The sequence below is a fragment of the Lagopus muta genome, chromosome 3 (assembly GCF_023343835.1).
Source record: "Lagopus muta isolate bLagMut1 chromosome 3, bLagMut1 primary, whole genome shotgun sequence".
In the NCBI taxonomy this organism is placed as follows: domain Eukaryota; kingdom Metazoa; phylum Chordata; class Aves; order Galliformes; family Phasianidae; genus Lagopus; species Lagopus muta.
In genome coordinates, this window is record NC_064435.1 from 36,393,614 (window position 1) to 36,415,894 (window position 22,281).

General features: G+C 40.7%; 1 protein-coding gene across 1 annotated transcript in view; it reads right to left on the reverse strand.

Annotated features, from left to right (window-relative positions):
* The window catches only part of RAB2A (RAB2A, member RAS oncogene family), a 39,425-nt gene extending 20,360 nt beyond the window's left edge, over positions 1 to 19,065 (reverse strand). Inside the window, exons 1-4 of the mRNA XM_048939956.1 lie at positions 19,035 to 19,065; positions 18,691 to 18,813; positions 8,943 to 9,014; positions 7,296 to 7,363 (exon numbers count right to left, since the gene is read on the reverse strand). Coding sequence (XP_048795913.1) covers positions 7,296 to 7,363; positions 8,943 to 9,014; positions 18,691 to 18,736 — 186 coding nt within the window. The 5' untranslated portion in view covers positions 18,737 to 18,813; positions 19,035 to 19,065. The remainder of the gene's footprint in view (positions 1 to 7,295; positions 7,364 to 8,942; positions 9,015 to 18,690; positions 18,814 to 19,034) is intronic.
* Positions 19,066 to 22,281: the final 3,216 nt, after the last annotated feature.

Genomic DNA, 22,281 nt, shown 5'->3' on the forward strand with positions numbered 1-22,281 from the left:
AACTCTATGAAATCTAATATATAAAGGTATATATATGTATGTGTAATACATAAAAACACATCTTCACACGTAGAGATTTACCTATTACACAGAACAGTAAGAAACGTTTATTTGAAGCCTATTTCAACAGCAGAAATATAAATGAGTGAACTGTAAGGTCAAAATAACATGGTTTAGGCATGTAAAAAATTCTCCACATAAATTTATTTTTATTGTTATTACTTGAAGCATTTTTCATCTGCGAACTTTGCTCTTCATTGCTTTTACTTCCAACCCCTTTATTTGAAGAGGAGGGAAAGACAAAACACAGAAGCATATGCTAACACCCCAAAATATAGGAATTATTATTACTACTATAGTAACATTTTAAAATACAAATTTCTTATGGTTTTAATACTTCCTCTAACTTGCAAAGAGGGACCAATTCAAGTTCTGCTACTTGCTTTAAGAAGAAATGGATGGAACAAGCAGTGAGGAAGCTCAGTACAAGAGCAAAACCAGGTTTGATATGAGGAGAGCCCTCTATCTTGTCAAGTGGAATTAACAGCATGCATAAAATCTTTTCCATACTCTCCTAAAATGTAACACTTTTCTCTGCTTCTGTATTCAAGCAAATTTCAAATTTCCAGTTTCTTCACAGAACAACTGAGATCAGAAGGGATTCTCTGGGTCCATGTTATCCAGCCCCTGCTTAAGCAGGGATACTCAGAGCTGGGTGCCCAGGGCCATGTTCAGACAGCTTCTGAAGATCTCCAAAGCAGAGATCACAACCTTCCTAGGGAACCTGAGGCAGCACACAGTCATTCACAGACATTTTCTTTTTCTTTCCCAAAGAAGCGTTCCCAGGTGTTGAAAGGAAACTCCCTGCAATTCAGTTTGTGCCCATGACATCTTGTCCTGCCACTGGGCTCCATCTTCACTGCATACCCCCTTCAGGCATTTACAGACCCTGGTAAGAGTTCTCCCTTAAGGCTCCTGAAGGCTCCCAGCTCTCTCAGCATCTCTTCAAGGAATGCTGCTCCAGTCCCTTCATCCATCATCTTGCTGGACTCTCCAATACACCCAGGTCTCTCGTACTGGGAACCCAGAACAGGACACAGCATTTCAGGTGTGGCCTCCCCACCTGCTGAGCAGAGGGGAAGGAGCACTTCCTTCAATGTGTTGATAACACTCTGCCTGACGCAGTTGTTTAATTTTTCAGCAACATATGCCAGAGATTGAATGAGGGAGTAGGGGGCAGGGGAGTTAGTAGTTAGCGGCAGCAGACACTAAATGAAGGCCTAATTACATCTGGTAGAGACAACACAAGCCTTTGCTCTGATGCAATGTCAGGTTACACCCACTTTCAGAGTTACACCGTAGAGGAAGGGAGAAGGTGGAAGCTGTTTTAGATAACAGACAGACAACAGCAGCTATTTCACTCATAGAAGCTCTAGCCCTGGCAAAGTAGCCTACAGGAATCAGTGTTCAACCACGCTACACAGGCCTGAACATGCCTCTTTTCTCCCTAGGTTAAAGGGTGCTAGTTCTGGCATGAGTAGTAGCTTGCTGGAAAAGAGAAAAAGTGAGCCTCTGATAAACAACTGATTCTTTGTTAAATAACACCTGTTTTGGTTATCTTTTGGACTGTGAGCTTTTACAGTTCACACACTATCAGCTAGTGAAGATAAACTGTCTGAAATGAGACTTGAGTTACAAGTCTTCAAAACAGTACTAAAAATCTTAATCCCTGCATGAACTGCTCAGCTGCATGAACGTATATTCCTGCTCTTTAAATATAAATCTCAGTACAGACCAAGGTGCAACTTCAAAATAATGGCATAATGTAAATAATGTAAAGCATTATCCATCACATTACCTACACAGAGATGAAGGCCCTGTGTTCAAGTTTCCCAGGCCATTAACTGTGTTACAGTTGACACGCCTGTGGCACATGAGGGAAAAGACTTCAAGTATTACATTTCCTATAGGAAATCTCAGCAACATTTCCAAGGGTGCAGTGTAGCTGTGGAGGGTTCAGTTGTGAAAATTATAGACAAGTCTCTGTTATAGAATCACAAGATTGGAAATGACCTGCAAGACCATCTAGTCCAACTGTCCTCCCATTACCATTGCTACCCCAAGCCACTAAACCATATCTTGCAGCTCCTCATCCAGTGACCAAAAAGGGTACTTTGAAAGATCCTGAATTGTGTATTTTTGAATCTATGAGGACTGCTCCAAAAGTAAAGCCACTTATGTTATTACACTGGCACATGACGTCAGAGACAGATGGTGGTGGTAGCATGGCAGTAGAGACTGAATCTTCCTGCCAATATTCCATTACATTTTGCTGCCACGTGACAGATAGAAGCAGACAGGCAGATTGATCAAATGGTGTCTGACACGGAAGTACAAATAAAGCAAAGGGGTGAAAGTGAATTCCTCCATGTGGAAAAAAACTGCACCACTGACACTCATCAACACTTGCAGTGGGTGGTGCATTTCAGCAGTGGCAACAGCAGGTCAACTCTGTTGGTGCAGATTTTTTTTTTTCATAAGCCCAACATGCAAGCTCTTGTTCACTGCTGGTGAAAATGCATACCTAATAATGGTGGTTATGTTGAAAAACTGTTTTGTAGCTGAAAATGTTCCCTACCAAATAGTGTTATTGCATTCTTCGCACCTGTTGTAATTTCCATGGAAATAAAAGCAGGCATTACTTTTGGAGCAACCTATATGTAAACTGAAAAAATAATTACCCAGTTCATGCCACTGTCAGACTACTTATGACAACTGCCAGTTGGGATCTACTTCAACTAGTTGATCCCTCAAATAAAATGTTCCAGAAAGGGAGAAGAGCAAAATATCCTTCAGCACAGTCAGCCTTTTAATCTTGCCATTATGTCTCTTACTCCGGAATAAAAAAAAAATATATATAATAAATTATAAAAAAATAAAATAATTTTCAGATAATTTATTAACATCTATTACAAGAAAAAAGCATAAAGGCAGTGTAAAGATAAGAAAACAACAGTAGTGCCTTCCAGCAAAAGTGTTCTTTACTAAGATCCATCTCTTGTAGAAGAGATGGAACTAAAAGATGCAGGTGAATACAAATTCATTAAAACTTGTAAAAATGTCAGGCTAAACGGATTATTCAGTCAAGTTAGAAACTGCTTCAAAAATAACTCTGTCAGCATCCTAATATGAACTGAAATTTCATGAAGAATAAGAATACCCAAGGGTGGAACTATACACATGCCTTTCTTTCCTGATGTTGAATGCATGCAATTTAGACATTCAAAGCAATTCCCAACACACTAACAGAAACAGAAAGCTTCAACTCTCCACTATTAGAAGCACCCTCATGAATTATTTCAGTTTATAAATATATTTGAAACCTTAAAGTAACTAGGATCTCTTGAACTCATACATTAAGGGTAACTGAGATTCCAAGAAGGATTGGTAGAGTCCAAATATCTCAATGCAGACATGTCATAGTACAGTTTCACTGAAAAAAAAAAAGAGACATGCCTTCAATTATACTTTCCATCTTGCACAAACACACCTTTTTTGGTGCAAGCTCCCAGTTAGCAAAAAAACGAACAAAAAACCACCAAATCAACAAAACCACTGCTAATTCAGTTAGAAAACTTATATGAAAACAAAGACAGTTTACAAGAAAGGAATTTCAAACTCGTCTAACAAATCCAAAATGCAGATGTCTTTTTCTTTTTTGGTCACTGTTTGTTTTGTTTTTAAATACGGGCTTACAAGGAATAATTCGTTGTCCGAAACTGCCACCCCCACATCTACAAAAACTCAAGGAGAAAACTAGAAAAACCATGCTTATTTTCTAACAAAGATGTAAGTAACAATAAATATGATTCAGAACACCCCTACCCCCCCCCACCCCCCCCAATAATAAAAAGAAAGATATTGACTCAGCCTGGTAACAAGCCCAGCAGCATTCTGCAACAATGAAGTCTTTTTTCTGAGGAGAAATGATTTTTATATTTCTCAGTGTTGTACTGCCACAAGACAAGCAACCTTCATCTACACAGCTTATTTAACCCTGTGAAGCTAAACAGCTCCCAGAACAAACACTGTGGCTGATCCTTACCAGCTTCTACAGGCCACTTCTACTTCTAGGTCCCCAGACAGAAAGGGGATGCTGGTAACTGATGCAAGCTCAGCTATCACACTCTTCCAAAAAAAAAGAGCATCCACACTTCTCATACTAGTAAACTACCTGATAACTTTTTTTTTTTTTTTTTTTTTTTTTAAAACAAAACTGCTTCTCAATCTTTCCAACTGATGAAAATCTTTAATAAGGTAAAGATCAGAGGAAATAAAATAACCTAGAGGCAGACAAGACAAAAGAATAATTTGATAATTAATTGATGACAATTAATATCTGCACCTTGATTGGCCTAAAAGTGTCAGGAAGCAGAAGTGAAACCCCAGGACTTCCAGACCTAAGCACCTTGACACGTCACAGCACACACAGCACCAAGTTTCTGGAGCCAGGCAGCAGGGAGAATTTATCCAGAAGCAGCCTCCACTGCTGGGAGATGATGAGGGGATGCATTGGCTGTTGGTGTCAATGTATAAACAGAAGCAGTCCTGAGACTGCAACACTGAGCACAAGTACGCAGTGCTCATACCAAGCATCTTTTACGCAAGTTGTTGTTGGGTTTTTGTCCCCTCAGTATTTTGTTTTTATTTCACTTCAGACAAGTTTTACCAGACATCAGCTCACAAAAACAAATACTGGACTACAAATGCTAATAGGCACATGTGGCATTCCTTGAGCATATCTTCCAATGCAGCCTCATCCAAAAGGAATCCAGTTTGTGTACTCCCACATGAAATCCAGAGTGCAGTAAGCAGACCCTGTTCCTGCAAGCCCACTCCTGAATCAAACTAAGAAGCTAACGAAGTCTTGAGTTACGGTACAAAAAAGTCCAGCAGAAACCACACGAACGGATCTCACCGACATACAACGCTGTTAACTTCAGCTGCCCCTTAATCTACTCCTGCAGTGAGGTATGCTGCGGCTTCCACACACTGTCCTTCACTAAGGAACTAAGGGATACACTTTTCCTTAGAGCTGAACACGACAAACTGATACCGTAGCATTGAAATATCAGGCAAGAAAAATTTGCTTAAGAAAGCCAAAGTCCTCATTTACTTTTAATCAGGGGAAACATTTTATCTAGTTTTCCATTTCTCATGCCTTCCTCAAGATGCTTCTTGCCCAGTGACAGATTACAAGTAGGCATGTAAGAACAGCACTAAATCAGAGAAGTGGTGGTGCTGTGACTCAATGTACCAAGTTTTCTTAGTGATATGTGTAAAAATGAACTTTCTTTTCTCGAATAGAAATTGTTACAGCTTAATAAATATAAACATAGCACTAGCAACAATTAGCAGCTTTTGCCAACAGAAAATGAAATCCAGGCAATGTTTAGCCCAGACAAACAACAGAGACAGAGTAACTCTGGTCATTACGGACATATTTATGTACCTTGACATCTGTATGTTTGAAATGTGCCTCACTGTATTTCTTATCTTACTATTTTTTTAATACCTTTACAGCCAAGCTCAAAACTGAGCCGTAGCTCAAAACTGAACGTAGGTATGCTTATGAGACTTGATTACAATAGATTTATCCTGTGTTTAAAAAAGTCTGCACACAGTTTACATTTTAACTCCAGGCAACATACTAAGTCATTCACTGCTTACAGTTCATAAATTATTAACCACAATTTCCCAGTCTATTCACAGAATATGAAATCTTCCAATTAGTATTTTGAATATCTTTACGTTATCAGTTAAGAATCTAGCCAAATAAAATCCCTGCCAAAAAACAGCTCATAATTTATAATCAAAAGCAACTACATTGAATTTGTGGCTATCAGATACTTTGCTTGCACGTAAGTAGCCAAACAGACAGAAGAGCTACTCAATCTGAGGCAGAAAGGAAAACAATCTACTACAAAATAGGTAAAGCTCATGTGTATCCAGGAAACGGGTAACAGCACATTATCTTTCAAATTGATTTGATTAATAAAATGCAGTGACTACATTGGCAGTAAAAATAGTAATTTTACCTGCAGACAATCTGTCCCAATTTTAGGGTACTAGGATTTTCCTAGTTAAGCTACATACTAAAGGTCTGCTCTTGAAACTTCTGTTTATGCTACCCTCTGGTTGCCTATTGAACTTATGAAGTCTCAGCTATCTTGGTAGCTTGCAAATCCACAGCTGTAGCTGTAAAAGCGCCCTGGCTTACAAAAAGCCTGATGCACAATCTGAACACAATTCACTTATACCACAGAGAATATGTAAGGAGGCACAGGTTTTAGATGCGATTTTAGATGATGAACTTGTAGAATAAGTAAGGCACGTTAGATTTTAGCTATGAAGTTAGCTAAAGTACTGCTTTTGTTTACATTTTTAGATATACACATTTATATGAACACATCTCCCTTCACTGATTTGCTATGCCAGAAAGAACACAAATGTGAATCTGTGGGTTCCTAAAGGTATCTTAAAAGGCTTTTGGAAAAGGAAATAAAACTGTAATTTATCAAACAGTTAAGCACACAAAAAAGACAGAGCTATTGGTATTGGGTGTCTTAGAGACGTTGAATCATGACAAGAACGCTGAGGCCAACTTGTCAGTGCTACAGCAACCACCAGTATATCTGACTTTGTTAATACATGTTTTAATCTGAACTCCCCCTGGAAGTCAAGGTCTTTGGGTTTGTTTTGGTAGGCATTTTGAAACTTTAAGCTTTTACCAGTCCCTTCTTAACCATCCAAGTATTATGATGACTACAGTGAACTGGAGGTCTTGACGGTTTCTGTGAAAACAGTGAGCGGAATCTTTTACATCCTGCACTGCAAATGCAAAAATCTACTCTAGGGAGCTCTTGAACAAAACTAGTAGACACAAGCCAACAGAAAGTGACATTCAGCCAAACTTCGCATGAGCACAGAGACTACTTAGAGAAATCTAAGTTCTGAAAAGCAGAACAGCGAGTTTTGGAAAAAAGAAAAAGAGTCTCTCAAATCTGAGTAAGCATTGCTTGTGGAAGCTGGGTTATGCTGTAAACAGCAGCAATTTGCAAAGTTTTGAGAGCACATTACATGAAAAAAGAAAAATTTGCTGAAAAGATTTCATGTTCATGGAAGTCACAGAAAGCTGCAAGACTTAGACTAACATGGTGTAGATCATGGGGAGCTTAACCAGAACAACAAAAGAAAAAGCCAGAGGAGACATGTTTAAGCAATTTATTACTTACCGTATCCCATATCTGAAGCTTTATTTGTTTTCCATCAATAGTGATCATTCGAGCCCCAAATTCTACACCTGGATAGATGTAATAGAAGGTTACATTATTAGAAGACATCAGAAAGAAGAATGTTTCCTAGAAATACAATACTGAGTTAACATATGTTCCTGCATTCACAGTAGTTTATAATCTATTTCTCCTCCTGCTTTAGTTAATTCTTGAGCTGCTTTAAAGAGCCTGAATATTTTCCAGAAGGAAGAAAGCTGTAACTTCCCAATTGCTTTATAAATATATTGATTAGAGCAAGTGCTAAGGAGATATTTCCTACCAAGTTTTCAAAATGATTCAATAGGTCTTTCTCAGAGCAGATAAAAACCCCATGTGCTTGGGTACAAACAGAGAAACGAACAGAGTTGTGGTCATTTTTAACACTCTGCCAATGTTTTATTACTACAGGCAGTTTAGAAGAACTTAAGTCTACAATTCGTTATCAACAGAATAATCAAAACAATCAAAAGAATGTCTCCTTCAACAAGATAAATTCTATTACTCTATTAATTAGAATTCATCTGCCTTTACGAAAAAATGTTTCCAAAATCCAATCTAGTTAAAGATCAAATCTGGTAAGCAGTAGAAGGGGAAAAAAAAAATATCCAATCAACAAATGAATTTCTTTAGTGGAAAAATCCAGCATTTTCTACCAGTCTTTTAAAGAAATGCTGAGATCAGTAAGAGTAAATGAAGCATAAATTTGAAGCTATTGCTATAGTATTTAAAATATGAAAAAACACATAGAGTTAATTTACACAACTACAAGACTACAAAGTTTCCATTAAGCTATGATTCACACATCCACTATTTCATTAGAAAAGAGATTTAAAAGTGTAAACTTCATTTAAAATTGTCTAGCTTCATGTCTTCAATCCTCACCTTGAAGGACTCCAAACACCTCTTCAAAAGCTTGCTGTGAATGTTTTGGGGCACAGTTACTTTCTGCAGAATTAATGACTTTTGGGAAGGGAGAGGCAGGAAGGAAACCACTCTCCCTCCCACAGGATACCAGAGCCAAATAGAACCCATTGGCCAAAGAACACTGTGCTCTATCATCTGAACAACTTGCAGTAATCACATGCAAAATAAAAAGAACCGGGGAAGGTGTGATAATGAGGGAGCAAGTGAAAGGCAGTGCTCTGATGTTGAGTGCCAGGCCAGAGGAAAGTGCTTAAGAGTAACAGAAGTGTCAAAATTTATTATCTGATCTCAAAAATACAGATAGTGAGCAGCTGATTTAAACTCAGCAACCTTCCTAAATGTTTAGTTCTACACTCAACCTCACAGAAAAGTCAAAAGTATTTATCCTATTCCATCAAAATAGTTGCTAAGATAGTTATGATTTTTGTTGTTATTTCAGATTCTGATTATCTTCCAAGTAAGAAACAGGCCTCCATTTGGCTTTATTCGCTAACAAACGCTCATAGCTAAGGATTTGCTGCTGCATTAATAAGAAAAAAATCCAACAGTAGCTTAGCACAAACTCATAAACACGTGCAGAGATACCCTAGTTGTTTAAAACCCTTAAAAAAAGGCCGAACAAACCAATCTTAAATACGTTTCAAAACAACACATCAGTATTGTGGGGGAACCAAAGAGACGTACCAATAGTGAGATCATGGACTGGTTGAAAACGCTTATCTGTGAACTGTAACAATAAACATGATTTCCCAACACCTGAAAAAAAGAAGAAAGAGAAAAGTTTTAAGTAAATTCTGAAATAATCTGTCAAGAGTCAATATAAATCAACTGAGGTGAACGATGTATATTGTTTAAAAATTCATCACTAGAACCTGAAATACTGAGTTTCAAACTTTCACTCATATAAACACAACTCTCTCGTAACAGTTTCATAAGTATTAAAATAGTTATTTAATTATTTTGAAGTAGTAGCTCTGCCTTTAAGACTGAGAAAAAAGGTTTCCTAACAGACTTTCAAAGCACTATTCCATATCCTCTCACCACTCTACCTACAGGGCTTGCTGCTCCTCATCACAATCCTATGTCTACCTCTCTTCCAGGAGTTCCACCTTTCTCTCAAGCTAACATCATCCTCATAACACCTCGCTGCCACATCTCCTAATTTATCAGCTGAGGTAACAACAGGTATTTGTGGGCTGCTTGTGATCATTATGTGCTACTTACTGCTCACTAGTTCCCAACAGGCCAAAAAGCAGTCTATGCAGAATTAGGAACAAATGAGCTCACATTACAACCAAACAGGATAACACAGCTATCCTGATCTCAGAATTAGTTAACATGGGTTAACTGATTCACACTACACAGACACTGGTCAGCAAATGGGCAACTTCTTCTGTACATGAAAGTACATAAAAGCAGATACAGCTGAAAGGAATACTCAAACTACCTGCATTTGTAAACACTGACTAATCACAAGTAGTTTATTCTTGTTCTTTTACTTAGAAGGTACAATTCTTTCCGTTCTGCTAAATCATATTTCTAGCCTTGGCAATCACGCGTTTGACTTCTATACATTTAAATTCTGCACTATCAAAATGGGATACTGTAGCAGCCATTCTCCTGCTGGACTTTGTTTAAACTGTACAGGGAGGTAAGGCTAGTTCAGCTACATATCAGAGGTCAGCAACAGCTGATCAGGAGCAACATGCCTGACAAAACAAGATAACAAAAAAAAAAAAAAAAAAAAAAAAAAAAAGGAGGGACAAATAAAAGTAGAACCATACTTTAAGATACAAGATACGCATACCAGAGGTTTGCATATAATGACATTTATCTTTCTACTGCTAACTTCAACATTCCCAGAGCTTTTTTAGTATAGTTTCACAAGAAACCAAAGCCTACTCCATCAGAATCACCACACATCTGTCAGTTTAGTCTTCAAAGCTAAGAGCAGTTACAGTTAAAGCTCACAGAGATAGGAGTCTTGCATTTCATCACTTGGAGGTAAATAACAACTGAGGCAGCAATTGCAGCCAGCTAAGCCAGTCCCTGGTGCTGCTGTCCCTACTCTTGCAGGATGTTCATGCTCCCTTCTCCACACCGTTTCAGAACTCACTGGACTAAGCCATTTTAGTTTTCTGCTGGGTTAGCATGCTAACCTGACAAGAGAAGTGACAAAGCGAACAAATGGCTTAATGCAAGGTCAGACAAGCATGAGAGTGAGTTCAAATGAGGGAAGAGAAATGCAGCAGCTGGCAGATCAACAGCTTAGAGTGGCATGGAACTACAGCCCAAGGCAAAGTTTACAGCATTGGCCTTAACAGATTGTTGTTTTTTGTTTTTTTCCTGTAGCTCTCTCTGCCAGAAACTGGGAAGCAGTTAGAGGTTATGTCCCATTCAGCCTCCAACAAAGTTAGTGGACATGACAGAAGAAGAAGAGGAATGGGCAAGTGCTGGACATAACAGATTGAAGGACAGGCAGAATACTGGAGCTGTAGAGACAGAGAACACAGATCTCTAAGAAGTCTTAAAATAACAGCCATTATAGTACCCCCAGAGCAGTGTTTACATGCAGAGATAACTTTTATATCACCACTATTGAAATACAGCTGCCCCACCACAGAACATAATCATCATCTCACTTACAAAAACAACCTATAAATCAATCCAGAAATAGAACACAGAAAAGCTTTTGCCATTTAACTTGAAAAAGTAATTTCAAGTATCACTGAATAAACCAGAAGCTCAAACCTATCATCAGCTATTACCTGCAAAAATCTTACCATCATTAGAAAAACACTTCAAAATTCAATCAACAAAATGACACTCGATTCGGTGTCCCAGCACCAGTTCTCAGGCAGCAATCTGATCTTTCTGCTTGGAAGGCTGATGAGCAGCTCGTTGGTTCAGATGAACATACAAACACTATGGTCAGCACAGACCAGATGATGGACAGGCACAGCCCTCTGACACACGCGTGGTCTGTAGTTAGCACTACAAAATGACCAAGATGCCTGAACCTGTATGTTCTTATAGCAAGGTTTTTGGGAGCAGACTGACAGGTTCACTCAAAAGAAACAGAAGAAATGAACCAGTTTTTATTCAGTGCCATTCCCGCTACTTCCACACCCTCCAGCGAAAGCCTGTGGATGTCTGTAAGTGTTGCACTGAATAAGTTTCACAAAAAGTTGCAAACAAAGCTGCAGCTCCCCTCAGATTTATACTATAATTCATCTTCAGATAATGCTTATAAATATTGTAACACCTACATTTAATAGCAACATTTTGGTTTCATTATGTAGTTTTAAACACACTGCAAATTTGTAACAAGACATTTCTTATTACATTAGCTAGTGACCCATGCACTTCTAGAGCATGAGCAGACTGTGCTACCACAGACACAGCAACCTTTATCAGAAACAGGAGTCATATTAAGTCCTGAACAGTTTACCATCATGTAAGGTATATCAGGGCTGCAAAGATGATCTCACAGTTGCATGGCAGATAACTGTCACACAAATGTCTTATGCTAACTCCACTGGTTCATTCTTAAGCAAAGTGGCTATTTGTGAGATAATCAGTCTTAGCACTGTAAGTCTTCTGCCTGAAATGAGGCGGACTCCCTAGGAACACGTCTCATGCTAGTGAGTTGTACAACACAGAAGGGATAGATTCAGTTATTTATTAACTCACTCTCTGTTTTACTGCAACAATTATTTCAGACAAACCATTCCCAGAGGAGAAAAAAACCCTTAAAACAAGATACCAGCAGATCTTGGATACGTTTCACCAACAAACAGCAAACAAAAGCTTTTGCTTAGGAACAAATTCAAGCAACAGATTATGTGCTCAGAAGGGAGCAGCATGTTTCTTTGCAAGACCCTATTGCAGAATCACTTCATTTCTTAGTACTCCAACAGTGACAGAAAGTACTGTGGCGCAGCTTCACATCACTACTTCACTCTTTCATCTCTGTATTCCAAACCACCAGCCTAAGGAGTCTCCAAATGTCTCTGTCTTTCAGAACAGCTTCCTCTTTATCCAGGTGCTGCTCAGTAGTCAATTTCCCTACGCAAAACATTGCCACACCTTTGCTATGGTCCCTACCGGCCCAGAGATGCTTCAACACCTCCGGACTCCAGCACCAGCATTCATTTCACTGCTCAGCAAGCAGAGCAGCAAAGCAGGAAAGCTAATCTCTCCCTTCTCGTTCACGAGATTACACAGTGAGCTAAATCAAGAAACTGATCCCACAGAAAACTACAGTCACCCAAAATATTAGAACATGCATGAGACAAGGAATACAAAATAAATAAAGAGTTGATCCCTCTAGCAGCAGAGCCTGCTTGTAGCAATTTAGAAAGCAGCTCTGGAACCACAGCACTTGTGATGATACAGATAAACCAGTTCAATTGCTTTGACAAGAAAACAGACTTGGTTACTTCTTCCCTTCCAGCTCCTGAGTCTCCGTAAATAACTCAAAAAAAGGAAAAGAAATACATATCTTTATGCTTGATTAACTGTCAGCTGCAAAGTCAGAGGTGCACTGCTGTCTTCCTAAAGGAACTTCCAGGTTTTTATTACCACTAGACTAAACTCGCCTACTCTCAAATTACAGCCAGCAGATCGGGGTCCACAACAATTTACACCCATCTAAGTGCTGCACTCCTGTTCTCTCCACTGATGTCTGTCTTAGAAAGCTAACCTGTCTCAAAACCAACAATGCAAAAATAAATAGTGTGTGGGTGGGGGAAAGCTAAGCTCACTTCCTAACTTGTTCACATAAGCTCTGCTATAGCCCCAGAAAGGTGACAAAAGGAGAAAAAAAAAAACCCAACTGCAGTCATCACAGCTGGGGTATCGATACTGAATTCTGACAGCAAATCTCTGTAGTTAAACTGCTAACCTCCTCTGACAGGTGGACTCACCCCTTCCCACACAATTCTGCCTCTTTACTCAGAATGGCTCTTACACTTTTCTGATCACACCTGCTTGGCTTCGTTTCTTTAAATCACTTCTGTGAACTGAACTGTCTTTCTGAAGGGACAAGTACTGAGACCAATAGCTCAGAAGAAATTTGTAGCCCGGACAAGAGATAACCAGCACCTCCCATTTTGGCAGCAGATAAGCACTGGATTAGCTCAGGCATCTCAGACTATTTTTTCTTGTTGCTTCACAAGACAGGGTGACCAATCAGCTCACCACCCACAGTGGCAAAAACCTACTCCTGTGATATGTCACTCTCACCAATTTTCCTAGGTCCATTTCCCACTCTTGAAAGCGCCCCAACCTAGGTAGCAATTTCCTGGGCCAATCCAGTAAGCAGTTAACTCAAAACTTAAGGACTTTTCTACTGCATCTGTGAGCTAAATCAGCTCATACTGGAGTGCAAAGATCTCCATGAGATGATGAGGAGCCAGACCTCCCTTTTACCTGCGATCAACTATGTTAGTTGGATGCTCAAGTAACCAAAGCCACAATAACTGAGATGAAGCAAGCTTCCTGCTTCTCCTACTTCTATTAAGGAAACAAACAAAAATAAATCTTTAAATAGGCTAAAACCTGCCTCAACAGACAAGTCTCAAATAACAGACTTAAAAACCAAATCAGATTTAAACCAGATAATTAAATAGTAAAGATGTCACAAGATACAGACTTCTAATCTGGCTTATGAGCGACTTGTGGTTCTTTACAGTAGTCTGCACTGTTGTAGATTGCTTCCAGATGTTTCATGAACCCCTTGCCTCATCACAGGCTGCAGCTCATTCGTTCTCTCCTTCCTTTCCAAATACAGCACATTTTTCCAACTCAGCGAAGTAAAGCTGCATTTGACTCTTCCACAGGGCTAAGCATAATAAGACATTAACTTAAAGCAAAGATTATCCTTAAACTTATCAGATGGTTGTCTGTCAGACAACTCTCTCATTAACTGATTTTTTTTCTTTTAAATAAAATCAATAGGAAGGAGAGACTATGCAGCTTCAAACTGCTATTGACAAAGCAAAGGGACTCCATATACCAAGGACAAGAAAGCAAAACAACCTTCAAAATCCTTCATGATGGCTACATATACTTGTGAAAAACAGTACTGTAAAAATGGCTTTTTAACTTAATGCTAAAAAATAAATTAAAAAAAAAAAAAATCAACAAACCAACATTGCTGTACATTATTTACAGTGATGCATCTGAAATCAATAATGCTACTTTTCATTTCTTACATTACAATACAGTCCAGATCAACAAACTGAAAGGAACATTCAGCTTTATCACATTCCTTGTTGCACGGCACAACTCAACTGCTAACTCTACAGGTTTTAAAAACAGAAATTATTTCTAACAGAACTACACAAGGTTGCAGAAAACTGTTTGTATTCTAGATGATCCCAACAGACTTAGAAAATTGCCAGCCATTCAGTAAAAAAACTTGAATAAAACCTTTTTACTAACTGAACATCAGAATTAGTATGAGGGCAAACAGTAACAAACCATTTCTACAAGTGTGTTTACAGTTTGCTCTTTCTAGTTCACCACTTCTAAGAATCTAAGATGTACTTACACAATACATAATATCTACATTTTTGGGATCACAGTGTCATCAAAAGCATCTCAAGGCAAGATGTAAGTAGCGTAGGTCCAGTTTCCTGATTTTCAGTATGAAGAAGTCCTCAAACTATTCTTTTACTGTTAACACCAGCTCCAGAGAGATGAAAACCTGTCTAGTTAAGAACTATTGTAACATACTTGTAGAAACTAAGGGTGAGAGGCTTTTGCCTTGCATGCTGCCAGCAAATAATGGCTATCCTAGAGCAAAGTGCAGTGACACTGGAAACATTTCACAAAGAGACGAGATAAAAATAAAGCCAATTCAACCACTTAATTTCAACATTCAAGAATCTCCTGGACAAGTGAAACAGCTGACATTCCAGAGTAAAGTTAGCTGTTCAGGTAAGGAAAGAGAGATCATAAAGCCATCCTACTTTCTCTTATCTTTGCCTAGGAAGAACAACAGAGATAGCCTTGGTTTATAGGTAGCAATTATTTACCAAATTTAGAAGGCAAGAAGTTCATTACACAAGGAACTCTGAGGATTGCTGAACTAACACATCAAAGAAAAGAGGAAGACAGACCCGCTCATGAAAGATGCAGCAATGCTGATCATACACAGACATTTAGTTGGAACACAACTGACAAATTATGTTGGTGGCAAGAAATCTGACTGTTGCAAAACTGGTATTTCAGACATACTAAAGTTTTGTAACAGTCTCTAATGGAAACTACTAAACATATTCTAATACCAGAAAATCCTATTTCATGGAATGGGGGAAATCCAGCCCTACTACTTACAGAAATTTTATGCATCATTTTCTTCCTATATAGCAATATGTTAGTATTATATAGTGTGTATAAATATATATATACTGTATTTATATATAGTTATTATATATACACATATATATATACACATATATATATATATACATACATACACACACATATACATATACATACACAGAGAGAGAGAGACAGAGAGAAAGAGAAATATAGTTAGTATTATATATTAATAGTAATACTGGTAATGAAGACATTTAACCTGGAAAGGAGATTTCACTGTCATATAGCAAAACTTCTGAGAACAGGAAGACTTTCAGCCACCAACTACAAAACTTGGCAACCTCTGTGTGCTAGGAGTGTTCACCCTGACTCAGATCAAAGTCCACCTAAACTTCAACTGATGGCCAAAAGCAGATGTGTTGGAAAGAGCAGAGGAACACATCACCTTCCACTGGCAATCAAGCTAAAAAATACCCCATCAGTCATAACACAAAGGTCTCAGGAGTAAGCCCCAAGCATTACACTCCACATATGTTCCTAAGCACATCAGCAAACTCCTGTGTTTAGGAAACATCCAGACCAAAAGACTTCACCTGATAACTCTAACAGCAGCCAGTATTCTGTAATGCTTGCATTTTTCCCTTGAAGACACCAACAATTAAATTCTACAGCTGCTGCCCCACTGATACCAGTGAATCTACATGGTTTTTATACAACAGTGATGCCTGAAGACCTGAGGAACAGCCATGTGTTCTCCCACAACACACCTTTTCTTTTTTAGATAAATAATATAGCAATCACAACAGAATGAACCCCATGTTCATAAAGCTACAGTGCTTGAAGTAGCAGCAGAACAATAAGCCACTGAAAAAGAATGTCAATGAAAAACAAGGCAAGCAAAGGGACAAGATCTCTCAAGCAAAAGACAGTGTTGCACAGTCAATTCCTGTGGCTGTCATTTTAAGAGGCTGAGATCATCCTGAATTCCTGTGTTTAAGTAGATGAAAGCACCAGGAGTCACAATTTAGAGAAGACACATTGCAGGTGTCTTGTATAACTGCAGGTTTTTTCTTTCTTTTGTTTTCAGCTTGCATAACCCACTTTGCTTTGTAGTGCTGAAAAAGAATACGAGCTAAATGTTAACATCTGTCCTTGGTTACTGATGTCTTACTTTTCTCCTACAGTTTGTTTACAACCAATTGCTGAGTCACCAAGTGGTTGATCCACTTCCAAAGACTCTCAAGTCTCAGGGATAAATTTCTGTACTGCTGTGAAAATCACATGGCATGCGAGGCCACTGGTGGTAACCCTGTGACAAAACACCACTGGAACAGATCGAGATAACCCCCACCCATTGTTAATTCCCATAAACAGAGCTACCAGTTCAGCTGTCTTTGGATGAGTAACAGTAGCAACACGTATCACAGCATCACAGCATTTTTGGCAACAAGCTGAGCACAACATGAATTATCTCTTCTGTACTAGCTATATTAGAATACTAAAAGAGTCATAGGAGATCTGATCGAAAGCAAAACCAACTTTCTGCCATAGGCATTCGTTTACTTCAAGAATGATCAATGCATTGGTTTTAATTAGCTTCCTGTAGCAATTTTGAATAAAAGCCAAAGAAACTAAAAGAAAAAACCACAAACCCAACAACAAAACAAAAAATAAATTTGTGACATGTTTTCTCATATCTCCCTTCTCTATCTTACTATATCCATATTTGGCTCTCAAGAATCTGAAACAGCGACAGGAGTAACACACATCAATTCTGCATTTCTCATTTCAAGCAACTGAATTGCAGCACAGATCGCTGCATTATGGCAAGTTCATTCTAAAAATTTAATCAGCATACAATCAATACACCAAAGCACTTGTTTGCTGTCTTCCCTACCACTTCAGCAATCACAGCTTTAGAAATGCAGCAGAATTGATGACCTGTTCTGAAGCACCATCACTCTGAACTCTGCATTACTATTTTGCATGCTCCTGGGCAGACAAACTTGCTTCTTCCCCTGAAGCTGCTCAGGTATTCTCCCGTGCTTTGGGTTAATGAACTGTCACTCAAACATTCAAGAAAAAAATATAAATATATCAGGATTTTCACTTATCTTAAACCTTAAACATTTCCAAAATGGGAGTTAAAACTGTGATTTCTCTCTTAACAGACATTTGTACTACAGCTTCTACTTCAGCAGCCTAAAAAATGCTTGCAGAGTTCAGGAAAAAAAAAAAAAGGAAGAAAAAACCATAGTAATTGTAACCAGTATATTTAATAACCTCATGTGTAATGCAACTGCCATGTCCAATTGCACTTCAACTACAGTTTGGCTCATGAAGTACAATTATGGAAGTATCCCTGTAAGAATATGCAAGATGACATCTGCGTCATCAAAGCTACTGAAAGAGGTATTCACTCAGGTATGAGGAAAACAACAGGGAAGACGCATGATGCACAGGCACAATAACTACGTTAGTTACCTCCCCCTGACAACAGCTGGAATGGAAACACGCTACCAAATCCATCCTGTGCCAAGGGCACACGGAATACACTGGCTAAGAACCTTCAGACAGCAGTTTCTATCAGCGTGTGGTGATGCCCACAGCAACAGTGGTATAAACGCAGTAAGCAGGGTTATTTGCTACGTGGCGGTGAGAACCAGTGCACCGCGAGTTTCTACGAAGGATGAGAGAGGGGATGACAGCATCAGCGGGGAAAAAAATAAAGAAATCGAGGAGGAGACGAGGCTTTTTTTCCGCATTCCTCCGGACACCTCAGCGGGCTGCTCGCAGCCACGGCACGGGGGCCCCCGATAGCCGCCCGCGGGCGGGGCGGCGTCCAGGCTCGGGCCCCGCGGTGACAGCCGCCGCTCGGCCCGCCGGACGCCGCAGGCAGCGCCGCGAGAGGAGCGGCGAGACGGCGGCGGGCCCCGAGGCCGAGCGGCGGGCGGAGGCCCCGGGCGGGGCCGGGCGCAGGGGCGGGGAGCCGCCTCCCAGCGCGCAAAGCCACCACGTCGGCGACGCCAGCACTGCGGAAATGGGAACGGGGAGCCGGGCCCCGCGCTCGCTCCGCCCGCCCCCGGCCGCCCCCGCTTACCCGTGTCCCCGATGATGATGTACTTGAAGAGATACGCGTAGGCCATGGCCGCCCGCCGCCGCCTCTCGCTCGCTCCTTCGTGATGCGCGCGCTCTCCCCCCGCCCCCGCTGGCCGGGCTCGCGCTGCGGAGAGTTCGAAACGGTTAACGGCCGCTCCCTCCGACCTCCGCCCCGCTGCCTCCCGCCCCTATCGGCCGCTCTCTTTATCTCTCTCTCGCTCGCCACTCTTCTCCCGCCGCTCCCCGAGGCGCCCGCGGAAGGACGCGGCGGCGGTCGGAGCGCGAGGCGAGAACAATAACAGGCGCCGAGCGGCCCGGAGCCCTCCGGCAACGTCACGCACCAACCTCCTCGCCTGGCCCCGCCCCCGACCCGGAAGTGCTGAGGTAGCCGCGGGGCGCGCGCGCGCGCGGCCGCCTCCCGCCGGCTTGGGGGGGCGGAGCTCCGCGGCACGCCCCCCCCCCTCCGGGACGGAGCTGCGGCGGTGCGGCTGTCTCTCGGCAGGAGAGCGGGAGAAAGAGTGTAGGTGCTGCTGAGTTTTGTGCTTGCGGTCAGGGGCAGGGAGTGGTAACGGGTTGGAGTTGAAAGTAAAAAAAGTCTAGGTGACAGGACGAGGGGAAATTACCCTGGAGTTGCGCAGGGTAAGTTTAGGTTGGATATCAGGAAAAACTTCCTTCCAGAAAGGGTTGTTAAGCACTGGAATAGGCTCCCCGGAGAGGTGGTTGAGTCACCATCCCTGGATGTGTTTAGAAACCGTTTGGATGTGGTGCTCAGGGACATGATGTAGCAGAGGGCTGTTAGTTAGGGTAGTATGGATAGGTTGTGGTTGGACTCGATGATTTTTGAGGTCTTTTCCAACCTGAGCAATTCTATGATTCTGTGATTCTATGATTTAGATTAGATGTCAGGGGAATTTTTCTCTCAGAGGACCATGAGGCAGTGGCACAGCTGCCCAAAGAAGCTGTGGGTGCCCCATCCCTGGAGGTGCTTGAGGCTGGGTTGGATGGGGCCTTGGACAGCTGAGCTGGTGCCTGATTTATTTGACAACACTGCCTGTGGTGCGAGATTGGAACTACGTGATCTTTGAGATCCCTTCCAACCTAAGCCATTCTGTAGTTCCATGCAAAGTGGAACACTAATGGAACATATTGTGATTCAGTTCTGGCTTGGGAGATGTTTTTTTCCTTTTTCTGTCTTTCTTCATCAAACTGTAAGCAGTCAGCCAGCAAGGTATCCAAGTTGTGAGCCGCTGTTTAAGACTTGGTATTACAAAGGCCCAATGAGTTGGAAGAAACTTCAAGGTCTTTCTAATTCAGTGCTGCTCCGTGGAGCAATCTGTGTACCCGGAACTTCGGCCCCTGAGCTGGCACAGCGGCTTGGCACCTGGGCTGGCTCCGTGCCCCATGGCTGCATCAGGTGCTGAGAGAAGGGCTGCTCTCTGTAGGTATGGTTGATGAGACTTGGGTTGGTTAATTGCTATGAATTGGTGGAACTGTTGAAGAGCCACTGACGCTTCACGTGAAACTCATGGATCTGCCTTCCTGGCTGTACCAGTCTGGTAGCTTTTAATTTTATAAAGACTTTAATTTGTGATGTGTCAGGTCAGGAAGTTGGACAGCACTGACTTTTGTCACTTCTAAGAGCTGTGTGACTAACTTACTCTTAAAAATACTCAATAAAGCTGATTGTGCAGTGTCCCAAATCCCATTTCCATATTGAGTGACTTTACCAACACTGATTTTTCCTGCAATTAAACTTCTTTTTTCTTTTAGTCATCTTCCCTTTACATACAAATTGTGTCTACTTCTTTGCATGAAAAACAACGTGTTCCTTTACCAGTCTTTTTTCCCTCCTTCCCATGTACTCAATTTCTTTTCCCAATACTACTGGCAAAGCATGGAGTCCCAAATAGCAATTCTCACTTGTCAATAACACCAGCCTCCTCACCTCTAAGTGTGGTCTCGTGTCTTTCTCCTCTCCAAATGTGGTTTGGTTTGATTTTACAGCAGCAGCATCTAAATTTAATTTTTCATCCTAGATCTCTTCAATCCAGTTACTACACAAATACAACTATATATTTGATATCTTAGGAAACACTGTTTTTGCTTTCACTTCAGTAGTTTTGATCAAGGCCACTCACTCATTTTGTCAAATGTACTTCCTTTTTTTTAATTCCATCTCAGCCATCTTATTACACAGGCTGTCCATGAAAATATTGAATAGGTTTGCCTGGTCTAAACAGAGCATTAGAAGGCCACATGCAAAGCTTTTCCTTAGTTTAAAAACCTTCTACAACTGTACTTTTTTAGCCAAATGTGCATGGCATAGTCATTTTTTCTTGACTTTACAATTGTAATGGAAAAAAAATGTCAGAAGCCTTCCTGAACCTAAAGTATTGTGCATTCACTTTTCTTTCATTCCTGTGGCTTGTCAGTGAAGGAAATAAAGTTAGTTCAATCAGAGTTTATTCTTGAGAAATCCAACTTATCCATTTACTGCTTTTTACTTCTTGAACTTTATTTGTTTGTTGTTATTTGTTAAATTTTTATTATTTATTAATGAAACCAGTTATACCACGTAAATCAGCTTTCTTCAACCAGTAAGTCATATTTGAGCAAATCCAAAGCATTTGCTTTCTTGGATGTCCAAGCACCTTGTCTTCTCCTGAAAACACAACACCATGGAAAAATGGCTCTTTCTTTTGGAGGATCTTCCTAAAAGCCACTTCCCTATTATCTTATGTACAAGAAGTGAAATTTTGATATTTTTCAAATTAATTTAATAACTAGTTTCATTAATTCCTATCCAGAATTAGTTTTCTCAGGGAAAAAAAAAAAGTTTTGCCCCGCAGTGTATGAAAATTAGGCTCTGTTTTCAGTATTTTGTGTGTAAAGGATCTGTTCTCTTTCCTAATAATTTCTATGATAGAGGCCTTAGCTGAAGGAAGAATTGCAGCTGGGATCACTTATTGCATCCAATACAGAATTCAGACTGGAACAAGTACTCCTAAGTGCTCCCTCGACCTCTGAAGAAAGAACTCCAGCTGGTGTTCATGCTCTTCTCACTGGTTGATATGACAGCCTGCAAAGCTGCAGGAAAAGAGCAGATAAGATGCCATCTCATCTGGTGTAACTAAAGGCTGCTGCTGATAGAGCTGGTGCATCTGTGGTGACACACTGGAACAGGCTGCCAAAGGAGTTTGTGGATGCCCCATCCCTGGAGGCATTCAAGGCCAGGCTGGATGTGGCTCTGGGCAGCCTGGTCTGTTGGTTGGTGACCCTGCACATAGCAGGGGGGTTGAAAGTAGATGATCATTGTGGTCCTTTTCAACCCAGGCCATTTTATGATTCTATGATCTGTGTCTGCTGCAGAGGGACACTCTTTGACACCCCTTTTTAAACTGTCTGGTCAGCTGGGGATCTGGACTGGATAAGCATTAATTTTTCAGTGTTAGCTTTAAGACAGACCCATTCTTGGTCCCATAGCCACACACGATGTAATCTATTGGCAACTTTGTCACATGGAACCCAACTGTCCCCAGCAGTCATCACTTCTTGTAGAGCCCTCTGGTTGGAAGGCCCCTTCTAGACATCA